The 22117-nt window shown below is 42.0% G+C and overlaps 2 protein-coding genes across 2 annotated transcripts in view; both read right to left on the bottom strand.

The window, feature by feature from the left end:
• clip1a (CAP-GLY domain containing linker protein 1a) overlaps positions 1 to 11384 on the bottom strand; it is a 29086-nt gene extending 17702 nt beyond the window's left edge. Inside the window, 13 exon segments of the mRNA XM_071530566.1 lie at positions 2144 to 2204; positions 2449 to 2555; positions 2849 to 2872; positions 2874 to 3047; positions 3206 to 3246; positions 3249 to 3421; positions 3529 to 3653; positions 4645 to 4758; positions 4761 to 5107; positions 5110 to 5241; positions 6311 to 6366; positions 6368 to 6612; positions 11252 to 11384. Of these exon segments, the coding sequence (XP_071386667.1) occupies positions 2144 to 2204; positions 2449 to 2555; positions 2849 to 2872; positions 2874 to 3047; positions 3206 to 3246; positions 3249 to 3421; positions 3529 to 3653; positions 4645 to 4758; positions 4761 to 5107; positions 5110 to 5241; positions 6311 to 6366; positions 6368 to 6390 (1377 nt within the window). The 5' untranslated portion in view covers positions 6391 to 6612; positions 11252 to 11384.
• Positions 11385 to 13764: 2380 nt separating this feature from the next.
• zcchc8 (zinc finger, CCHC domain containing 8) lies at positions 13765 to 21324 on the bottom strand. Its single transcript, XM_071530567.1, has 14 exons — positions 20902 to 21324; positions 20316 to 20358; positions 20158 to 20232; positions 19954 to 20050; positions 19796 to 19873; positions 19516 to 19619; positions 19165 to 19230; positions 18985 to 19045; positions 18761 to 18897; positions 18503 to 18645; positions 18256 to 18371; positions 17446 to 17532; positions 16891 to 16999; positions 13765 to 15113 (listed from the first exon to the last, which is right to left on the bottom strand). Exons 1-14 carry the CDS (start codon positions 21071 to 21073, stop codon positions 14179 to 14181), a joined length of 2223 nt encoding a protein of 740 aa, XP_071386668.1. The 5' UTR covers positions 21074 to 21324; the 3' UTR covers positions 13765 to 14178.
• Between the last annotated feature and the right edge of the window lie 793 nt (positions 21325 to 22117).

Here is a 22117-nt window from a genome sequence, read left to right as displayed (position 1 = left end):
ACAGAAATAAATCAGTAACACAGAAGAATATGGGGCTCATAATAATAGAATAAGGGGTCCCAGTTGACGTCCTGACACTGCGTACTGTGAATAAGCATTTATGGATGCAATTTAAGGATGCAATTCCCTGCACAATTTAGCGCCCCTAGTCTTACATGTTACTAAGTGCAGTATGTTTACTTTTAGTTCCACTGAACAAAAAAAGGGGAATACCACAGAGTTTCAAATTTTAAATTTGTTAATCTTATGGCCTAAACATTCACTATTATCTTCCATAACCACAAACCGACACCAGAACTGTTACGTCACACTGATATACAACATCAAAATGAACGAATTAGACAAGATTGAGGTAATTAAGACAGTATGAAAGGATCAATTTCTAGGAATCAGTGTATATTTTCTGGTTCGGGTGCTAGTATTTGGATGTTAAAGTTTAGACACTGTATGCACCCGCAAAAATCTGTCTCCTATTCACTGTCTAAGGAGCAGCAGACTGTAGTGCAGCCTGACATCACAAATTAGAGTGTTAGCTCTTCATTTGCTGAATGGACTATCCTTGGCTATAAAAATACCATCTCAATTCTTAAATTGAGTGCTATTCCCCTTTAACTGCGATGGGGAGCTTGAACTCTGGGCTGTGACTCGACAGTGGGATGGCAGGGGAGCATCTCCAGTGGTTCCATGCTAAGCACTGGACCGACATGAAAGACAAGGGGAGGAGAAGGAAGGAGAAGCAATAACATCACATCACTGAGTAGGGAGGCACTGAGGGTTATAGCACAACATTAGTACACCTTCAACAGCTTGAAATCAACAGAAAGCATTTACTGGGTTGGCCTGTGTCAAGTTGTTTTTTGTTGGTGTATTTCAAGCTGCATGCATGTTTTTAATATACCCATAGCTGTGAGTAAGTAATAAACTGTTAGTATACAATTAAAAAGGAAGATAAAGGGGTATTCTAACCCTGTAGCACTCATTTTAAAGATCTATTTTACGCTTGGATTTCCTCAGGGTAATTGAGACGGTCCCCTGACTGGTGTAGCACTGTGGAATAAATAACAAATCCTTTGATCAGACATGAACACGGATACAAGACCACTTGGTTCCAATACCGTCAAACTTGGGATGAGAACATGACTCATCTGAGACAAAGACCTAATGAATAATTACAGCCTACTGTGAGTATTTATCATAGAATATTTTGTGAAATGTTTCACTGTGCTAACAATAGTCCAATAACCTCTCAAGTGCAATAGTATTAATATGCCTCATAACATGAGAGGTTTTGTGACCGCATGGATATCAGGATATCAGGTGTGGCTTTTTATTTATAGTTTTGGCACAGACTTGCCTTGTCATCAATACCAGAGCCTTTCAGTACCATGGAGTGCAGATGGATAGTCTCAATTTATGCAGAACAAAGATAGAATCAATCCATCCATACAAATCCGTCTAATGAGACTGCGGATAGGGCAGTAGGATCTATTGCTCACAAACTGCAGATAATGCAAAAATACTCGTCCTCAGTGCATACTGAACTGTGGCTCAATGACTAGGACATCAATCTATCTAATGCAGGCTTAAATCACAATGAAACGGCGCCAAAGAAGCCAAACTAATGTATACAAAGCAGCTAAATCACTTTTATGTCAAGGATGAAGAGCAAGGATGTCGTGACTTTGCATTCCTGAAATGCAATCTGATTGGAGCATTTGCTGCTCCCTATGTAAGAATAGCATTTAAAATTTAAATCGGTGGCACAAATGTTGAGCCAAAACTTGCCAAGAAAACGATACATCCTTGCCAAATGTTTGTTTTAAAAACTAAGTACCGTCTGATTTGCAGGCGAAATTATTTTATGGTAGATATTAAAAACATATATTCTTGCCAAATGTTTGTTTTAAAAACTAAGTATTGTCTGATTTGCAGGCAAAATTATTTTATTGTAGATATTAAAAATATATATTTTCTTGCCAAATGTTTGTTTTAAAAACGAAGTACTTTCTGATTTGCAGGCGAGATGATTTTATTAAAATTATTAAAAACATATATTTTCGCGGACCAGGCTTGAGATCCACCATCTTGTTTTTCAAATGAAATGAAATAAAAAAGCACTGGTGTATCTGTGTTGTGCATTTACCTCCAGGTCTCCTTTGGTAATGCAAGCTTCTTCTACACGGAACTGAAGGTCCTCCACTTTCCTATTAAAACAGAAATACTTGAACACAACTGGAAACTGGGAAATCTCTAAACTGCAATGATCAAGGACAGGGTTAATTTTTCCTCCATGACTTTATAATACTGTACCAACACACCACCATTTGTCCTTAACTTAGCTACCATGTTCTGTCTCAACAGTTTGACCCCATGGGATTAAATCAATACATCCTGATAAATCGTCAAGGCCGAGCAACTGTCATTTCCCCTGTTCCTGGTTTGCCATACCTCTGGGAAACCTTACTCTTTTCTTCCTCCAGCTGATTCAGCAGCTCTACTTTGTCTTTGTCTGCAGCCTCCACCAAGGCACGTAACTGATCCATCTTGGCCTCCATCTGCAACAAAAAGATAAGAAAATGGAAAAAAAAATATATATAAATAGTTAATATAGATGCAGAGACAATAAAGACAGAATTTTTAACAAGCTTTTTAACAGGCTTTTAACAATTGTGCTGTAATTACAAATGTAATTGTTTTTTGGTCTGCGTAATAAGGCCAGATGTGGCTAGCTGAATGGAAACACGGCATTGTCGTTCTAATTAACAGTAGGTTAATATGAACAGCAGAGGGAGGGGGTTCATGCAGAGAGTGATAATCAACCAGATGGTATGCCGCTGGGTGAGCTGACCTGCTCCTGATCGTCCCTCAGCAGGGCTAAGTTCTTGCTCCACTTCTCCTACATGGCTGGTGGCCTTAGCAACCTCTGCTCTCTCCATGTCCCTCTCAGCCAGCAGCTGCTCAATATGCTGCTGCTTCTCCTTCAGCGCCTCCTGCAGAGCGGTGGTGCCCGAAATCTTACGATTATACCGCGATGAGGTCTCCGTTAGCTGTGGAGAGACAGAGGAGAGGTATGTTCAGACTGGTGAGTAGGTACAGCATAAAAACACATATTAGAGCAACTTTCCGCTGCTGAACTTAATGTGACATTTGAGTTCATTTCCATAGTTGTGTTGTTGCTGTGTGTGTGTGTGTGCCCGTGCCTCACCAGGCCTGTGCGGCTGGGCTTGGCGCTGACAGATGATGCACGGAGCTCATGGTGCTGATGGAGGAGGCACTGGGGCTGCGCTTCAGGCCTGACGGTGTGGTCACTACTTTTCGAGCCGCTGCCTTTGCTTTGGCTGGCGTGGTGGAAGGGAAGCCAATGCGTGTGACCTTGTGGACTGGAGCAAACAAGCCGTACTTGGGTTGGCACTGAAAATATCTGGGGAGACATGATTGAATACAGTTATACTGACGGAATCCATAATATTCATGCAGTTGACAATCAGCATTTCGCTTCGTTCCTTACAGTCACAGCAGCTTGTGTACCTTGTGCCTGCCACTGCCCCGTCATTCTTTCCTAAGGGCTCATCCAATTCCACACCGCACCACTCGCCTTTGGCAAAATCTGTTTCTCCAAGGAAACGTACCACTCCTGCCTTTGTACCACCAACCTAGGAAGAAAACAAAAAACATTAGCCGGCATTTAATCCCCACAAGAGATCAGAGAGGCCTAGAGAGTAATCAGCTTTGCGTGGTAATAAACCCTGAGTGAGATAATGCCATCAAAGCAACAGACCCATATAACAACGCCAAACTGTCAGCATGTGAAATCGAAGATGTTTTTTCTTTCAGTTATTGAAACACACCGATGTAGGTCTGCCTGATACTAAATTTGGTCTTAGTGAGAATATTTCCTGTGCAACCCATTGAGTATGAGTGACACACTTCCTCTTTGCATAAGAAGCTACCCAGCCTCCTGCTGAGGAAGGGAGAAAAAAAGAGGAATCTGTCAGGAGGAAGGAAGGACTCATCATCAGTTTGAATGAAGGACTTTACACAGACAATGACTGCACTGAATGGTGTAAGTATAGGTATTTCCATTAGCTAGGAAAGTGGATGTGGGTGAAATGAAATGGAAGAGGTCATGTTTCATGTGTACATTCCTGAGAGATTAGTGAGTCGTGTGACTCTGACCAGGCACTAGCCTATATTTATGGTGATATTGCCACCTAAGAGGCAAAGGGTGGATTTATAGCTTTCCATCTCTTCCCTGGAATAGTATGGGGGGGTCTTTAAGAGCAATCTTTGGCCTTATACCAAGAAATTGTCTTTTTTGCAGACCCTTCCAAGGCAAAAACATATATACCTCCACAGACATATATATAATGTACTGTATATATATATATATATTTCATGAGAGGTAACAGAATGCAAGGACAGCCACAGTGGAGTGGCCTTTGCACAGCTAGGGAGTTAATCAGTGCCTTGCTCAAGGGGACCCGTAAATGAACATAAGCACCATATTGGCCAACAGTGATGTAACACCTGTCATTCCCCAGCTCAAATACAGAATACACTTTCACTTCTGTGCCAGAAACCAAAGTGTATAAAGCTTTACAAAAAAAGCGAGAGATAGAGAGATAGATATAATATAAACTTTACCAATACACGGTCACCCATCTTCAGTTCCCTTTCCCCTTTTTTGACTGATCCAGTCTCCGAGAGGTTGGAGATTGATTCACTGTTTGTGCGTGCCAGGTGGAAGCTGGTGTAGCAGGTGTAGCGGCTGTAGCTGGTGTAGCGGGTGTAGCGGGTGTAGCGGGTGTAGTGGGCGAGGCCTTCTTGGCTGCCAAGGTGGCTGCTGTTTTTGTAGAGGGTGTATGTGAGGCAACGCTGCCAACTGATGGAGTGGGCGAAGCGGCGCGGGATGGCGGTGCCGTCTGAGTTCCGTTAGCCTCGCCCTCTGTGCGAGACAACTTGGACGGACGGGTAAATATCCCTCGCAAGGCATCACACTGGAAGTAGCGCACCCCAGCCACCGAACCGTCATTCTTCCCAATGGGCTCATCCAGAACAATCCCTGCCCACTGTCCCGGGGCGAACTGTGTCTCCCCTAAGAACTGATGAAGCCTGGCTTATTCCCGTTAACCCAAACTCGCTCCCCAATCTCGAAGCTCTCCCCGGCATCCTGGGGTTCTCCTCCACTGGCACTTGCTGCAGATTTGTCGGCCGCAGTTACTTTAGATCCAGCTGAAAATGAAAGTACAAGAAAAGGTATGCGGTTTGTTAAACATTCTTGAGGTAACAAGTTTTCTGTTGTAACTGTTCAAATGTTTATCAATATTAAAATTGTTGTTGTAAGGATAATATTGCATGGCAAAAGTTAAATTACTAAGTGGTCATGGACGTTCTCCATGACCTCTATTTGTCAGTGATTTGAAACAAAACTGTGACAATACCACTGCCATGACATGAGAAAACTAGGCTAAATGTTCCCAAAGCTGGCTTAGGCAGCATATATTCCTATACAAATCATCAATTTTGGCAAGATACTGGTGTAAATGCTGTGATGCCTAAATACCATCGCACTTATCAGCATTATGCCTGCACTGCACAAAATACTCAGTCGTCTCAGCAAATCCAGACGAATGAGGCCTGAGCGCCTTACTGGAAACCTAAGCAAACTGCTAAAATCAAAGCCAGAGGTTTTCTCCTACAGTGCAGTGTTTCCCACACTTTCTGCCAGCAACAGCAGCTACCACGGGTCTAAATTGAAAATTCATCATCTGGTTTTATCAAGATGAAGATCAAGATGTAAGTATGATGTAAGTCTACAAAAAAGCAGCATTTTTAAACTGTGACAGGTATTGGAAGAGGAATACTATGAATATGTATACATAGGGACAATCAGGCCCTATGTATACATTTTTCCACTGGCCATTTGGACAGTGGTTTTCAAAGTTAGTGCCAGTGTGTTTTGATGATGTCACTGTAAGATTTCAGATTTTTTTTGAGAAAGCATTTTCCAACAAGATAATCATTCTCTCATATAATTTCATAATCAAACCAACCAAATATTGCATGCACCCCTGGCTCCAGCCAGCGCAGGAGCGAGTGCAACCTACTTTTCTACAATTTAGTACTAGCGTGGTATCTGCCCCGATACCGGTATTGGTACACGCCTTACTATGAATAAAACAAGAATCCATCCTGGGTCCCAGAACCATAATTTCCATCCCCACAACCCACTGCTACAAAAGGGCAAACACTGTAGTACCTCATGGGAATCAGAGGTTGAGGGAGCTGTGGAGGATTCTTACCAGCGCTCGGCACAGTCTTGGGGCTGCTGTCCCTGGTGGCCTGGCTATCTTGCTGGGCATTTGATCCCACTGGTTTGGCTGTGCTCATGTTTCTTCCTGTGATCTGTTAAATCCACAAGGCTCGTGTCCAGCAGTGGGTGCAGACTGACCCCAGACCATCAACACGACTGGGTGCAGCTCTGTGATGGCAAAGTTGTTTCCTCCGCACCAAAATCAATTAAAACAAAAAACTGAAAAAAACAAAAACAAAAAAACAAAAACCAGGAAAAGGGAGGAGGGAGAAAAAAAAATGGTGCTTGAGAAAAAGACCCTGTACAGAGAAAATAAAGAAAATTAGGCTATTTGACTGTGTGCAGGAGAGTTGAACTTGATTTAGGTTTCATGAAAATCTCTTTTACAGTGCACTCAAGTATTACTGATGACATCACAGGATACATATTCGGGCCCGACTAATAAATTGGTGTGATGATATTATCAGTCAATATTACCCTTTCATAAATGCAGTATATATTTATTTCAGCACAATGACTTATGGTTATTTTAAAGGTTTTCACATTTACTGTACACTAGAAATTGAAGAAAGAACAATTCTCAACAAAATCCCAGAATGTGCGTTTGTGTTTAAGAATTTTTGATCTCGAGGGGGTAATAATGTTGAATTAAGTAACAGCAACACCACAAAATAAACCATGATTGGCAGATGTATCACACATTTTTAATTTTCTTTCCCAATTATTGGTACAGGACTCTAGTTATCCATCTAAATAATCTGGTAAAAAATCAAGTTAGGCTAGTCTAGGCAAATGTACCATTTGCTCACTTATTTCTGGCTCAAATTCCAATGTGGGTGGCACTGGCAGCAATACACTAATATTCATTTAGAGTCAACTAATAAATGGCAAGTACAGATATGCCTTTAAGGCATGCTGTCATCACAGAATGACTTTGTTTTTGGTGCTCGGTCAATGGAGGCATTTTGTTTCTGTTATGACAACAAGCCTCTCAGCACTGACCACGTTGCAGTCAGACCTAAAAATACCCTGTCAAAGGCCAGTTGATACGCAGTCTCCATATTTATGTTACTGCCATCATAAACTTCTGAATAGCTCTCATCAATCCTATAAGCTTGATCACAATACAAATATTACCACAGCCATAATCGTATCGTAATCTTAATCTATTCCTCTAGGCTATAAAATCAAGTAGCCAGTTCTGGACAGCTGCCTCTTCTAAAATGAGATTACTGCAGGAGCGCGACCACCACCACCAGATTATCCTGTTTGCCAGATTAACAGAGACTGATTAGCCGAATGCACTGTTTACATGTGGTCTCCCTGTTGTTAGTAGGCTGACAATATGACTGAGTGACCGTGGCGTAATGCTGCAATGTCTTTGTCTTAGGTCAGTGTCCAAAAATGCTCAAAGTTTATGACACTCAATGAGCCTACTGCCTTCAATCAAATTCTATAAGAGCAAAAATGATAAATGTTATGACGAGCCAATCTACAGACAGATCTATAGCATCTGTAGCCAATTTCAGTGGAGGGTTGCAACACAGCAGCAGGAACTCTGTAGAACAGGTGCATAGAAAGGCTAGGACACCACGTCCGATACTAGATCGAGTTTCCACCTTACCACTGGAGGTTGACCACACACAATCTACAGCATGTAGCCTAGTTACTATGAGGGGGCTGGAAAGTCTATATATACAAACATGCTACAAACATGAAAACCGTGTTATAACCTCAAAGCACAGATTAATAAATGGTTAATGTAAGGTTAAAAACAATGGTGTGAATCCTTCTTGGATAACCTAAGAGGGGGCTTCATAAGCAATCAAGAGGACAAGCTTTTGAAAATCTTTAAAATTTTTCTTTAAGGTGAGGTAATGTCAGCAATAACAGGCTATGCAGGCCTATATATTAGCATATCATCCAAACTACCACGTTACGACTTCAGAGTGCTTTTTCTTGAGGTAGCGTTTAATTAGCTCTCTGACCAAGACAGTCAAGAAGCTTGACTCAACACGGGACAGAAATATAACATGGAACTCGTTCAACAGCATCACAGAAACATACTTTCCATTCCTAAGAGGACCTGAGAGCCAGGTTAACCAAAACAACCAAGAACGCAGCCTCTCATGTCTCACACACCCTCGAAGATATTTCTCAGCAGAGAATGAAGGGTGGTCATCGGCAGGCACTGACCTAGTTTGCATCCAGTACTCCAGTTTTCTCCCCGCTGTGCCTTTGAATGATACTGATTGGTGCCCTCGGGTCAAGAGGACCCTACAAGCTCAAGCCCTCTAAAGAAAGCATTCAAATCATTGATGCCTTCATGGTAGAAAATAAAGCCATAATAGAAAGAGAGGTTATGTGTGACCTTCTAAATCTTTAAAATTAAAACTTTTTCTATCAAAAAAAAACAACTGAAGCCTCAAAAATTAAACGTCTTTCTTCAAATTCTTGTCCGACTGACCCCATATGGCTATCTTAAATCCCAGCAAATATTTCTACAAATCATACGCATTATTTGGGCCATTGTTTTTTTACGCCTACTCTAAGAATAACTTTAAGCACCGGAAAGAGGTATTTTCAAAACCACCAAGTCTTACTACAAATGTCTCAAGGGAATGCACAAGAGAACATTTCAGCTCCGATTGGTGAGCTGGTGTAGTCAGTTGAAAATGATCCACTTATGCTGGAGACATTTCCCACAGCAGTCACAGTAATCTTTTGCCGCTGACTCTCACTCTAATCTGTAACTAGGAAGAAGGCCAAATACCAATGTCCTGTCAATGTTTTGCACAGGTTTGGGGAAATTAATTCACTGTTGTATTACAAACCCAAACACTCACACTGTGCTTAACTAGGCTAAACTTATTCAGTACTAGGCTATACCAAATCCCTTATAGTCTGGCTTTATTTTTTTTTCGGATCTAAAAAACCAAATGGACTTTCACCAAAACAGGAAGAGGGCATGTCCTGTAAAACAGGATTGAGATTTAGCCTACTTCTCAAATCACACAGAAATAATCAACTTCCATGTGCAGTGACTAATGACAGAAGTTTATGCGCCCAGTATCTGTCTAAGCCATGCACAAGCAAAGTATGGACACTCTTTGTAAAGATTTTCAGTGCCCTCCATCAGAGGCATAAAAGCATGCTGGACAAATTCACCATACAGAATCAAAGAAAATCAATCTGCACATGAATGCCTAGAGAAACACATGTTTGAGTCAGCTGATTGTCCAGAAGACAGTGCTTAGACCCGCCATATTTTAGTACAAGGCACATCTTGCTGACAAACGTAGTGCAAAACCACTTATGATACAGACGTAAGCTAAATTTACTTGTAACAGCCTAACACTAGAAACCCTCTACAACCTTAATTCACCATCCATTTCATAACTCCAAGTATTTGTTACCTGATGGGGATTGCATCACTGTTCACACAAGCCAGTAGGCTTCAGTTTGTCTTTTCTGACTCAACTCACACACACACAGTCTTGCTTTTGCCATCAGTAGTTAGCACAAGGCCAAAGCATGCTGTGGTCTTCCTTTTAGAGGAAACATCTGCTGGGTGATTTTGTAGCCCACTGCTAGCAGAGGAAGATGTATAAAAGCACTAAAATGGCATTAGCAAGGCAGAAAGACAGAGGCAGGATCCTGCATCCTCTGTGTCTGTGAATACAGATTCACCTGTCTTTAAGTTAACAACCCTCCAGTTCTACACGTGGACATTTTATCTAGATTAAAGCCATCAGTACAGTTCCACATTGCATGGCCCTAACCAGACTCTTTGACTCTTTACAGCTACAGCAGGGGGGAGGTCTGGCTTGCTAGGCCAAGTTCCACAGTCCAGCCACAAATGAGACCCGAAATTGTAAAATATACACCAGGATAATGAAAACCACGCTTAGGCCTAGGTCAAAGGACGTTTCTGCTTTATAAAGTCACACAAACCACCTTAAAAGGTTATGTCATGCCATATCAGGCCAAACAAGCTCAACTGCTTTCTCTTTAGAACAGACAAGATATGAGTAGATGTAATTTAAGACCAATCATAAAAATGATCCCAGGTCACACCTTTAAACCGCAAAACGGTTTGATGTAGAGACGTACGTTAGAGATGGTGTAGAGATGTTTGATGTAGGTTTGATGTATGTAATGTAGCACTGGCTGCTTCACTGACATATTCTGTGCAATTGGTATTTTTTCTGGACACGGACTAGTAAATTGTCTTGGGGTCTGGTCCTCTGGTCCAGTTAACCAGCCCATCCCGTCGTGCGGACGGCACTGAGTCCCGTTAACGGAGTAAGAGCAGTCGATGAGGTGGCACATCTGGTTGCAGCAGAGTGCAGCCAGAGAGAGGAAAACTCCAGCTTCAAGCAATGTTAACTACCTTACTGATTTACATTTCTGGTTAGGCAGCGTCATGTTTTATATAATCCACAAGTTTAGACACCACCGGCCTGACTAGAGACTGACTAGGTAGCAAATTCCACAAGTCCAAAAGTCTCCGCAATGTCACCTAGGCTCCGGTAGGGCACACTGCCGCTACAAGTTGAGAATCGGCATAACAAATTGTACAGATATATCACCTGTAAAGATAACGTGCCATACGGTGTGGTTTCAATAGACAATCCAGTATCAATAATGTCATCTGTCGTGCTTAAATGAATCCCTGTCTATGTCATCACGATAAGAATAGACGTGATTAGTAGCTAACTAACGTTAGCAGCGAGGCCCAGGCAATACGGCGAACCGGTGGTTAGGACCAGGAGAAGGGCTGGCTAGCTAGCTAGCTTAACTAACATTAACCCCCAAGTAACGTCTACGTTATCTTAACAACTTCCACCTAACGTCTAGTCTCTCCTCCGTTATTGACGGCAAAAGACCAAGCAAGTGCAGTGGAAATAGATGAGCTCTGCGTGAGCTAATACTGACCTGATATGTTTCTGTACACCCCACGTCTTCTGGAGAAAAATTATACTGCTAGCAAGCTAAGTCTGTGTATCACCACGACTACTGGGCTCAGACTGAGGGAGGCACAGCCCTGCCGCTGATGAGCTGTCTGTCCAACCGACAGGGACGTCGACGCGAGGTGCGGACCAAAGATGATTTGTTCAGTAAGATGGAACAGTCCTGCCTTCGTAACGAAAGCAAAACAACTTCCATAACAAAGTTTGCTGTCACTGCAGGGATCAACTAGTTACTACATTTCAGTGGACTAAAAAGGAGCATAGCCTACTCTGTGACCAAACGTGAGTCACAGCAATTTAACAGACACTAACGCGCAAAGAATCAGTTATTTGACTGACAAACTTCTTGCTTGTACTGGGGAACATTTTGCATGTTGTGAAACTATACATGATTTATATGCTGGCAACTTTAAATCTAGTTAAAATCATAAATCATTTATCAATCAAGTTTTGTCCAAAGTACTGGTAAAGTATAAACTAAAATATGTTTTGTATATTATGAGGGAAGTCAAACTTGATAAGTGAGTAGTCATAAAACCTTACACACATTTTAAACCCTAAACTAATGTTTGCCAAGTACGTAGAGCAGGCTGCACTGACTGGTCAACAGCTGGGTCAAAACAGAGGGTTTCTCAAAAAAGTAGATGGGCGTAGTTAATGACTGTGATATGCTCTAAAAGCTTTTATTCATTGTGGATTATGTTAGATTTGGTCACACATTTTCAAGGTCAGTTGAATCTTGATGGTTAATGCTTTCAATTACTATTCTAAAGGTTGTACGTTTCTTCTCATTGATGGTGTAATTTGAAAAGCATGGCTCTCTGCATGCCAAATTAAGGAGGTCTCGATGGGAGGAGAGAGGAGAGGAAAACAAAACTGTCCCGGAATGACACCACTGCTCCCTCTCCTCCACCAGGCCGGGAAAAATTAGGGCAGATCCTGTGATCCACTTCAGTGTCATAGGCAAGAAGTTAGTTGGTCTACTGAAGCGATGATGGGCAACAACGGCTGATGAGCAGCATCCAGCCCCTACGGAAGAGGATTAGGGCCACGAGAAAATTAATTTGAGCTCTGAGATCAGAAGGAGCCAAGTAAAAATTCCGAGTTTCTTACTTTATTCTCAGAATTCTGATTTTCGGACTATGACTTTATTCTCTGAAGTCTGAGATTACTCTCAGGACGTTTTCACATGGCCCTAACTCCAATTTACACATGTATGATATCGGTGGAAATATTAAGTTTTATCTTCAATTTGAGTTTAGTTACATCAACATAACGGCTACTGCTGGGGCATCACCTTGTTACTTTATCTACTTCCATTATTTTGTCCTGAACTAAATGGTGTATTTGGGTCTACAGTGACCTGTGGGAATACCACAAAGATCTCTTGCGAAGATTTCTAAAAGCAGGTACCGCAGCTGTGGACACAAGGAGCCAAACACTAGTTAAATAGTTCCACATCAAATAAAAACGGAACATTTCATCATTCATGCTCACTGATCTAGCACAACCAAATTTAATCCACAAAAAAATTAAAAGACCTGCTTCACTTTATTGCTTCTCTGTTATTTCAAAATCCATACTAAATTAGATTTCATTGTTTATGTCTATACACTTTAGACGGTTCAGTCAATATTTGAGAACATAAACAACTCTGTCCCAAAGCTAGAAACCAGAGCCCATATATATAATTAACATTAATTTCAATTAATAATGAACTGAGTGCAGGGTTTTTAGACTCAAAGTACTTACTAGGGGTTTTACATCAAAATGAGCTTTGTCAGTGATTTCCCAACAGTTGTAAACCTGGTACTGTGCCAGTGCAAACTTACCCTGGGTCTACTGTGTCCGAACGTCTATATCTCTATTTATCAATGTGTATGGAGCAGATTCAGCATTATCTTGCCGATCTTTAAGAGGGTCTTGGCCCCATTGTTTCCAGCTTTCAGAGACTTGTTCATTTTCACAAATCTAGACTGAGCTATCCAAGATGATAGGAATACAATGCAACTTCTGTTTTAGAACAGATTTTCCTTTAAGCCCATTTACAAAACTGTCTACTTCCAAAATCAGTATATGAAATGCGATATGTAATATGAATCCCTATCAGCAACAGAGCTGACTGCAGATATGTACAGAAAGGCCAACATGCTCTCTGAAGAACATGCTGCCAGGCTACCCGGCATGTATTTTAAGGTCTGCTGAATAAATCTAAAAATCTACTTTGTATCTCTGTCAGGTTGTCATGCTGTCAACTCTGACATATTTTGCTGCATGTGCTGTCAACATACAGTAAAATGGCAAGACATTATACCTCTGTAATACAAACACTCATAAAGAGACTGGTAGCAACAAAAACCAGTTGGGTGTACCCTGCAAGATGGGTCATGTGCATCCATTACCAGCAACCCGTTTCTACCCCTCAGGTCACCAAACAGCAGTACCGTTCGCCATGGCTGCCAGATTAAATCAAGCATATTGAACAAAATACAAACAGGTTTACTTGTAATGTTTTTAAGAGGAAGCCCAGCTGGGACAAAAATAGAAAATGCCATATAAACACTAGGATCTGATGATTAAAACAGGCGAAGACCATTTTACAAGATCTTTACAATAAAAAAAAAAAATCCCCATGAGTAATAACTAGTGCTACAAAAATCTGTGACTGGTCAAAACCTACAAGTTTTAGCTGTTGAGGAATCCTTGAATGCCCACTGCCTCCTCGTTTCTTTACAGATTACATCAAATTCATACACAGCATAGACATTCAGCTCGGTACAAAAAAAAAAAAAAAGTTAAAAAAACATGTGAGATGGACTGCTCATGAAAATGAAATTCAACTGCCGTATTTATACAGGAATCCCTGGGTTTCAATTCAAGACGTTAAATTTCTTATTTTTTGTTTTTGGCTAGGTTTCGAGGTGAACTTTTTAATAAGTCTCTGATCTTAAGATATGTCCCTGTGGCCTCGGCAACTTCAGTAAATTCTGGTGTATCTTCGAAAGGAACAATGCCGGCTGCAAACTTGCTCCGATGGGGAACTGCTGCTATCTTCTCGACAGACTGTGGTGAGTTGCCACCGCCAGCTGCTTGAGTAGAGGGTTCTGGATCAGGACTCTCAGGGCTGTCCTCTGGTACTTTGATTGGACGAGGGCTTTGAGGACTGTCCTCTGGTACTTTCATTGGACCAGGACTCTGAGGACTGTCCTCTGGGGCTTTGATTGGACCAGGGCTTTGAGGACTGTCCTCTGGTACTTTCATTGGACCAGGACTCTGAGGACTGTCCTCTTGGACTTTGATTGGGCCAGGACTCTGAGGACTATCCTCTTCAACTTCAGGTCTCCCCTGCTTTTCACTATTCTGACAGATGGTTTCTGCAGATCCCTTTGTGTCCATCACTTCCTCAGCCTCACGGTCTTCCATTTCCGTTTCCGTGTCGACATGGGCGGGCGTGGACACACTTGATGAGCTGGGTGCAGGCGTTCCCAAGGCAGGTGTCTCGCAGTCGCTGTTGGTGGCCGTGTCAGCATTTTCAAGAGCTGCCCAGATCAGCCTCTGCTGCTCCTCTAGTTCCTCCAGAGTCAGGACGTCCTCCATCCCCTCCCCGGTCTCCTCGACCGCTCCCCAGGTACGCCCCCGCAGGGCTGGAGAGCCATTAGTAGGTGTGGGAGGAGGTGTACCTTTAGGGAGAGGTGGCGGAGTGGGAGTAGCAGGTGGTGTGCCGTGGGGTAAGGGAGGAGGTGAGCTAAAGGAGGGAGAGCCAGGGGGCAGCGGAGGCTGGAACTGGAAGCCACCTGAGCCATGATAATGACTGGGAGTTCCTTGGTCTGGGGGAAGACACAAATAAAGTCACCTAAAGCTTAAAAAGTGATAGTTTCAGAACAGAAGAGGCAAGTGATTGGAGTATTATTGTGTATCCATCTATATTCAGCTACTTTATATATTGAGACATACAATTAGAAGATCAGTGGACATCAAGCTAAAGATAAAGATTATTATTGATCACTGGAAGTCAACGGTTTAATGCTTCCTAGGGTTCACCATCACCAACACCCTTAACTGGGATGAAAAAATATCTCTTGCTTAACCAGGAGAGCCCAACAAAGGAGGTTCTTCCTGCAGGAAATGAGGAAGGTCAATTTTCAGAACCAGGCCTGGTCCAATTTTAGTGGTCAGTAATATGCATAAAATACACAAAACCACAGCCTTGTTCTCCTCTGCCGCCCACTCCAAGAACAAGCTGCAACGTGTTGTACATGAAGCTGAGTGGGTGAATAACTGTCTGCTGCCCTCCAATGAAGGAGCTGCATGACAGCAGGGTGAAGAAAAGGGAGGGAGGGATTGCCTGCTACCCTGCATTTACAGGAAGCCATTTGTTCAAAAAACGCTTTTATGGAAGACAATATCGGTCCACTGAGACCAAGACCACCTATCATCTCAACAACTTATAACCAGGAGCTGTCGTCTGTGTACCTGGACTATCTCCAGACTCCTCCTCACCTCCATGTGACCATAATCCTATTACTGCACTGTTCAGCCCATCCTATTTAGCACCCAGTGTTGTCTGCACAATCTCACTCCACTCATAACATATGCACACTGCCATTGAAAGCGCAGGGATTATGTTGATGCTTAGAACTTCCTTTTCAAACACCTAAGTGCAACTATCCAGTTGCTGGTCACTCAAAATCCCTGTTTACAGCTGGAACCATACTATGTGTCTTGCTGTCCGAATGCACATGGTGATAGACTGTTGAATGTATAGGTTACAGTCAATGTAGGAAAATGGTAAATGTACAAACTGACTGATCCATGTGTTCTTTTACCAACTCCATGGTGAAGGTGTACATCTACTTGTCAGTGTGGGTGTGAGGCCCACACTGACAGTCTTCATGCTATGTGCCACCTGCACATGCACAGCAGCTGACCATCCTGTTTGCCCACAAAAGCACTTTTATTGTGCAGGTGAAGGTCTTCCGATGAATAACACAGTCAGATAAGGATACCAGCTGTTCAATGTTTGCTGATACAGTAGAGCCTCATTAACAGGTTATTGACTCTATGGTCTTATGCTCGATTCTTTAAAATGATAGGCCCAACTGTGAGAAGAAAGGATTTTTTTTATACATCTTTACACGCATGGATTGCAAGAAGGTGTATGCCTACATGCACCGAAACATGCTTTTTAAATTTGAATTTTAAAAGAACCTATTGCAACTCCAGCAGAGTGGCAATCGCTGCACTCTGACCCCCCTGTGGAGGGAGGCAAGTGAAGAGATTTTCCATTGTGTGAACCTTTTTCCATCCACCTACTGGTTAATGTGCACATTCATCATGTAGTAGGTTAATGTACGTATTGCCCAGTCAGTGTGCATAGTGACCATTTTCCCCACAGACCGTGTTCCTATGGTGTGATAACGTCTTTTGTAATCTATTTGCTACTGTATCCCTTGCACTGACCCCTTTCAGTGAAAGTGGTGTCCTGTTATCCCTGTACCATAGGTGCCTCTATGTCCTTATGTCACTGTGTTAGTTGATATGTCAAGACAAATTCCTGAACTGTTATTGTACTCTGTGAATAAAGTGATTCTGATGAACAGCTACCTGAGTCAATATCCATATCTGAGCTCTTCTCAGGACTTGACCTTCTCCTCTTCTTTTGCTGCGGAGTCGAGTCAGATTCATGTCGTCTCTTGTTGCAGGTGGCACCAGGCTGTGGGCAGGGTATAATAAATAAAATTAGACACATACTAAGTGGACAAACAATACCCTAAATGCTCAAAGACGGTGGTCTCCTGGTTTGAAGTCATTGCCCGACTCACAGAGCAAAGAATTCAGAAGTCAGAATTGCCGAGTATAGGCTGCGTTGGGGGCTGGAGAGGATGACATCTAACTAGGAGTGTGCCACATTTAAGGGCTTTTCCCCTCAACAAAAACAAGTACAATAGGAGTATAACTGCTGAACAGGTATGTTCCACCTGTCCACCTGATTTTATAAAGGAGGAAAATTAGTACGTTGCAGGTATGATAGATTGTCGGATGGAAAGTTGTTGTGATAGAAAGATAGAAGGGAGTTGTGACCTTAGTGGTGGAGAGAAACGTGCATAGATAGTGTTTTGGGGGGAGAAACCCAACCACTGAGGGGTTTCTGATAATTACCACAGGAAAATTGTTGGACAAGTAGGCGGCAAAGTTGTCCTTCATGTGGTTGTACTGCATTGGAATGGAACCATATTGCATGTATTCCTAGAGGTCAGGAAAAATGAGAAAAAAAAAGAAAAAGAGTGAGACGCTTGGATTAACAGATAGATCTCAAGTTGGATGTTGGAAACGGCCCCATATTGTCTGCACTACAGAATGCAGCAGCCACTTTTCCCATTGTAAAGATGCCCTGCCACCGAAAGGCACTGAAATATTTCAGACTTGAAAAATAGTGTATAGTGCTATTATGATCCTGATTCCTGAGTCTCATGACACACAAAATGAGACGGGAAATAATTTTTTGCAAAGAACATGTTGCGACGCACACGTGGCTCAAGAAGACAGGAATCTCACTGGCTTGAAAAAAGTAGACCCTATGCCCACTTTAAGTAAATAGAGCTCCAATTCCGACACCATCATGTGTCCTGATCAGTGACAAATTTTCCATAAAAAAAAAAACAAAAAACGTAACAATAAATAAACAACTGGAATATTGTGTCAGGTTTTTTCCCCATTTTAGAACAAAAATACAAAAAATACATTTTCCCTTTTTAACACAATCCTAAAAAGTAGACCACTGAAGTGAACCGAACAAATCCAGAATATTATATGCCCATTTGTTTTGGGTACAAACGAGTATTGCATCCAGTTGTCCATTTTTGCATTTAAGAGAGAAATAGAAAATAAAGACAGTGAGCAAAACACTGGGACTCACAGGACTAGTGAGTCCAACATTTGAAAATATTATGCCCTCTGCTGTAGACTTACATCCTTCGCTTTGTTTGGTGCAGGTACATTGAAGCCTGGGAAATCTACCAGTTTGGAAACATCATAAGAGACTTTTTGTCCATTGGTATCCTCGGTTATATTTCCATCATTTGAAACTAGAAGAGAGCAAAAACAAAGATGCAGCTCAATCCCTATAAATTTCAAATTAATGACCGTTATGTTTGTCAGTAGTTTGTTCCGGGCAGAACTGTGGCACCACAAAGTTTTCGTCGCACTGAAAACAAACCTGTTCCGTCGTATAGCGTTAAGCCAGAGTTTTCCATCTCTGCATCTTTGAGCCAACCTGGTGGGTAGCCTAGCTGCCTCATGCGGTAAATCAGCGGAGGCAGGGTGTTGACACCAACTCCCAGTGCTGTCAACAGTTCCTCACTGTTCAAAACCACAACACAGTAAGAAACTTGGGAAAACAGTAACTTAACTTGTTACACAACATACTGCAAGTGATTCAACTGTTGTGTGAGCTATTACAAAATAACAATCCTGCCTCATGATTCCAGGTTTATATTTCGCGAACCGCTCCTCGACTTCATCAGCATGGTATCGCTGGCCGCTCTGGATGGTCTGGTTGTTGTTCTGAGAAAACTCCTTTCTTCTCTCATTAATTTGGGCCATGTCTTTTGGCTGGGAAAGCGATCATGTACAAATACAACTCAAGTTCTGACTTTTAAAAAAAAACACCATGCCATACTAATGATTCATTATTCTTACCTTAGGACAGTCTCGCAGCTGATGACCACTTGCGCCACAGTTGAAACACATAGACTTGGGTCTACAATGAACAGATCAGTGACAGACTGTCATTATTTAGAAATATGCCACACAGCTACTTGACAAAGAGAGTCATAGAAATAAGTTGCAAAGTAAATAAATCTTCATTCATACTCGTACCTTTTATCTTTCATTTCTATCTCTTGTCCATCTGTGCCAATGACCTGGCTGAAGACCTGCTGATAGCTTTGCGACAATTCAGGAAGTTATATCGTGTTTGTGTACAACACAGCATCACAATCATTACCTAGTCTACTTCTCCTCAATACAATCCCTGCTCAAGTGCTGCCTGTTATTTTAATAAATCTAAAAGAAAAACATGGAGACCTTTCCTAGAAGACATTATTCTTCTCCCTTGACAAAACCAGTCTGCACTGAGCAATTGACTGAAGGGACTACAGTTACCCATACAGACTAAAATGAGGGAATGTCCTGTTTAACCAGGTGTCAATTTGGCAATCTTAAAGATACGCTGGAACTTCCCATCCTTCTGTCAGCTGGGGGTTTTCATTCAGCAGAGGCTGTCCAAGTTTATCAACGCTGAAAGTAGTGAAATATAAGACACTTCCAACCACCTGCGACAGAAAAACAAGAAAAAGTTTTCATGGAATTACCCAGCAAGCAGGCTATATGAAAAAGTCCTTTTTACATGACCGAGGGTGTCACACACAGCAAGCTGAGAAAGTATAAAATTAAGGTAATTTTATAATGTTTGACAGCAAACCACACAGATATACCATAAAATACTCACAGTGAAAGCCTCCGTCTTTGTTTTTATGCCACTGGAAGACTTCACCTGCTGATCTTCCTCCATAACAACAGCTGAATTCTACAAAAAGCACAGAAAAGTATTCAGCTATATCATAATTTTACTGACATCTCATAATAAATAATATTCTGGATGAATACCTGAGGTTTCATTTGGAAGGAGGAATTGTTCTTTTGATTTCCCTGGTGCTTCTGAATCACACTGCAGATACAATCTTCAATTTCTTGACGACACTGCCTGGGGGGGGGGGGGGGGGGATATTTATTATTACAATATTTGCAATAGTAATCTCCTACGCAGATCACAATTGGACAAATAAGTCAGTGGTGAGAACAATTACTTACTTTGATATGATATTGTTTGTATAAAGGATCTGAAGAAGAGGCCCGTCGATGTTGACATCTTCAACATTGATATTGCTGTAAAGTTGGGTGAAAATTACTAGGTGATCATTTTTCAACAATATATAGTACGCATTGCTAAGTGGCATCGGTTAATTTACCTTGGCCTTGTCAAGATGTTCAATTTTCTTTTCAAGCCCTTATGTGGTCTGTAAGTTAAGGAAATAGACAGAAAGACTACCAAGATAACTATCATTATACAACAGTTAGTTCCAGTGGAGTCATTTGATTGAACAGGAGGCATTCCATAAGTGCTTATACAGTGTGACAGCACTGGGACGTTTTGGTATCACAGGTGTTCTAATGTAAACAGTTTCTGTGTTGCTTGGCAACACTTGGTAGTGGGATCCTGAGGAAACTGTTGTTGTTGGCGGAGACGAATAAGACAAAATACATTATCTGTTGTCTCAAATTACTTGATAAATATCTTTGTTTATAGAACTGTTGCATAAAAGCAGTATGAGACTGGAGGTCGTTTTGTTATACTGTATATCAGCACGGCTGTGATCATCTACCACCGAATCACAGCCGTGCTGATATACAATATAACTGCACTCCCTCTCGTGTGATATTACTTAAGCATACATTTGTATTAACGCTATATCTCCTGGTCTACATGAAGCGTTGGCAGATGGCTAACGGCGCTAGCTAACGTTAGCCACAGCTAACACATAGCGCAAAGGATATTCTCCTCTATCAGTCCCTGAATGTTGTCCTCGCACTCCTCCAACCTCCCCCGGGGGAGGCCGGGCTCTTCCAGGCCTTCCTCTTCATCCGTGAAGCGAATGTGTGTTGGGACAGGAGCGGTGTCATCCAGTTGTTCAAACAGTTCACTGTCGCCGAAATCAACCTCAGCCATCTTTGACCAGCTCTGCGCCTACGGCAGGACGTGGGTTCAGAGGTCAAAACAGCTACTCACGTAATTCATTGGTCCTCGTCATGTGACGTTCATAACCAGGATGTAGCTGGAGTGCCAAGGAACTGAAAGGGTGTTAAGCAAGCCCACGCCGCTGTCTTACAGGCTTCATGGGTCCCATATCGTGTAAAACTGGATTTCCGTTGCCTCTTTGATTATAAAGGAGTTGGATGTGCTATCTAAACATCGTGAATGTATAGTAGCCAACTAAATCCACACAATCCATATTAGAAAACTGTGCCTCTAAACGAGCTGAACTTTGTGGCACCACATTATCATTTTTGTAAGAAATAATAGGCTAACAAAGTGTTTTGTTTTTTTTTCAAAGTGGTTGAGCGGTTGTTATTGTTTATTACCGGAGAGTTTTCCCTACCTGTCTGCTGCCTGCTCTGTGTCTGTGGTATGTTATGTTTCACTCTTGAAATGGTTAGCCAATCAGAACACAGGGGTCATTAATATTAATGAGCCTTAAAAACATAGCAACAGAAACAGCCTGTTCTTGGTAAGGCTCAGAGAGATGCTGGAAAATGAACGTGTAAAAATGGATTGAGTGTTTTTGATACATACATACGTACACAGAAACAGCTTTGAATGGTAGTCTAGTCGTGTAGTGTAGGTAGTGTAGAATATGGGACCTTTAACTACTCCCCCGAAACACAAGGAGGAGCCGGTCAGGCCAACATATCCCTAGGTAACACTTGGCCACTGTTTAAACTCCTCCCAGACAATATAAAATCTAAAAAAAATCAGGTTGCCACCTGTCTGTCTTTCTAAGCAGCGTTGGGTATAGTGCTATGTGCTGGCTGTGCAGGTTTTCATACCAACTGACTACACCAGGGGATTTCACTGATTAGTTCCTCCTCTCTGGATGAAGGTGTGTTAAGTGAAACTTGGTTGGAATGAAAACCTGCAAACTCTCTTGCCCTCCATGGAAACCTCAAGATGGCAACTGCGCGCTCAGTCATTGTTGCATTCCTTCTCTTTACT

This window comes from Centroberyx affinis, unplaced genomic scaffold, assembly GCF_046629955.1.
Source record: "Centroberyx affinis isolate AG114_WGS23_722 - 3 ecotype Tasmania unplaced genomic scaffold, CSIRO-AGI_Caff_v1 ptg001939l_1, whole genome shotgun sequence".
NCBI lineage: Eukaryota > Metazoa > Chordata > Actinopteri > Beryciformes > Berycidae > Centroberyx > Centroberyx affinis.
Note: the sequence above shows the minus strand (reverse complement) of the source record. Positions and strands in the feature narration are given on the sequence as shown.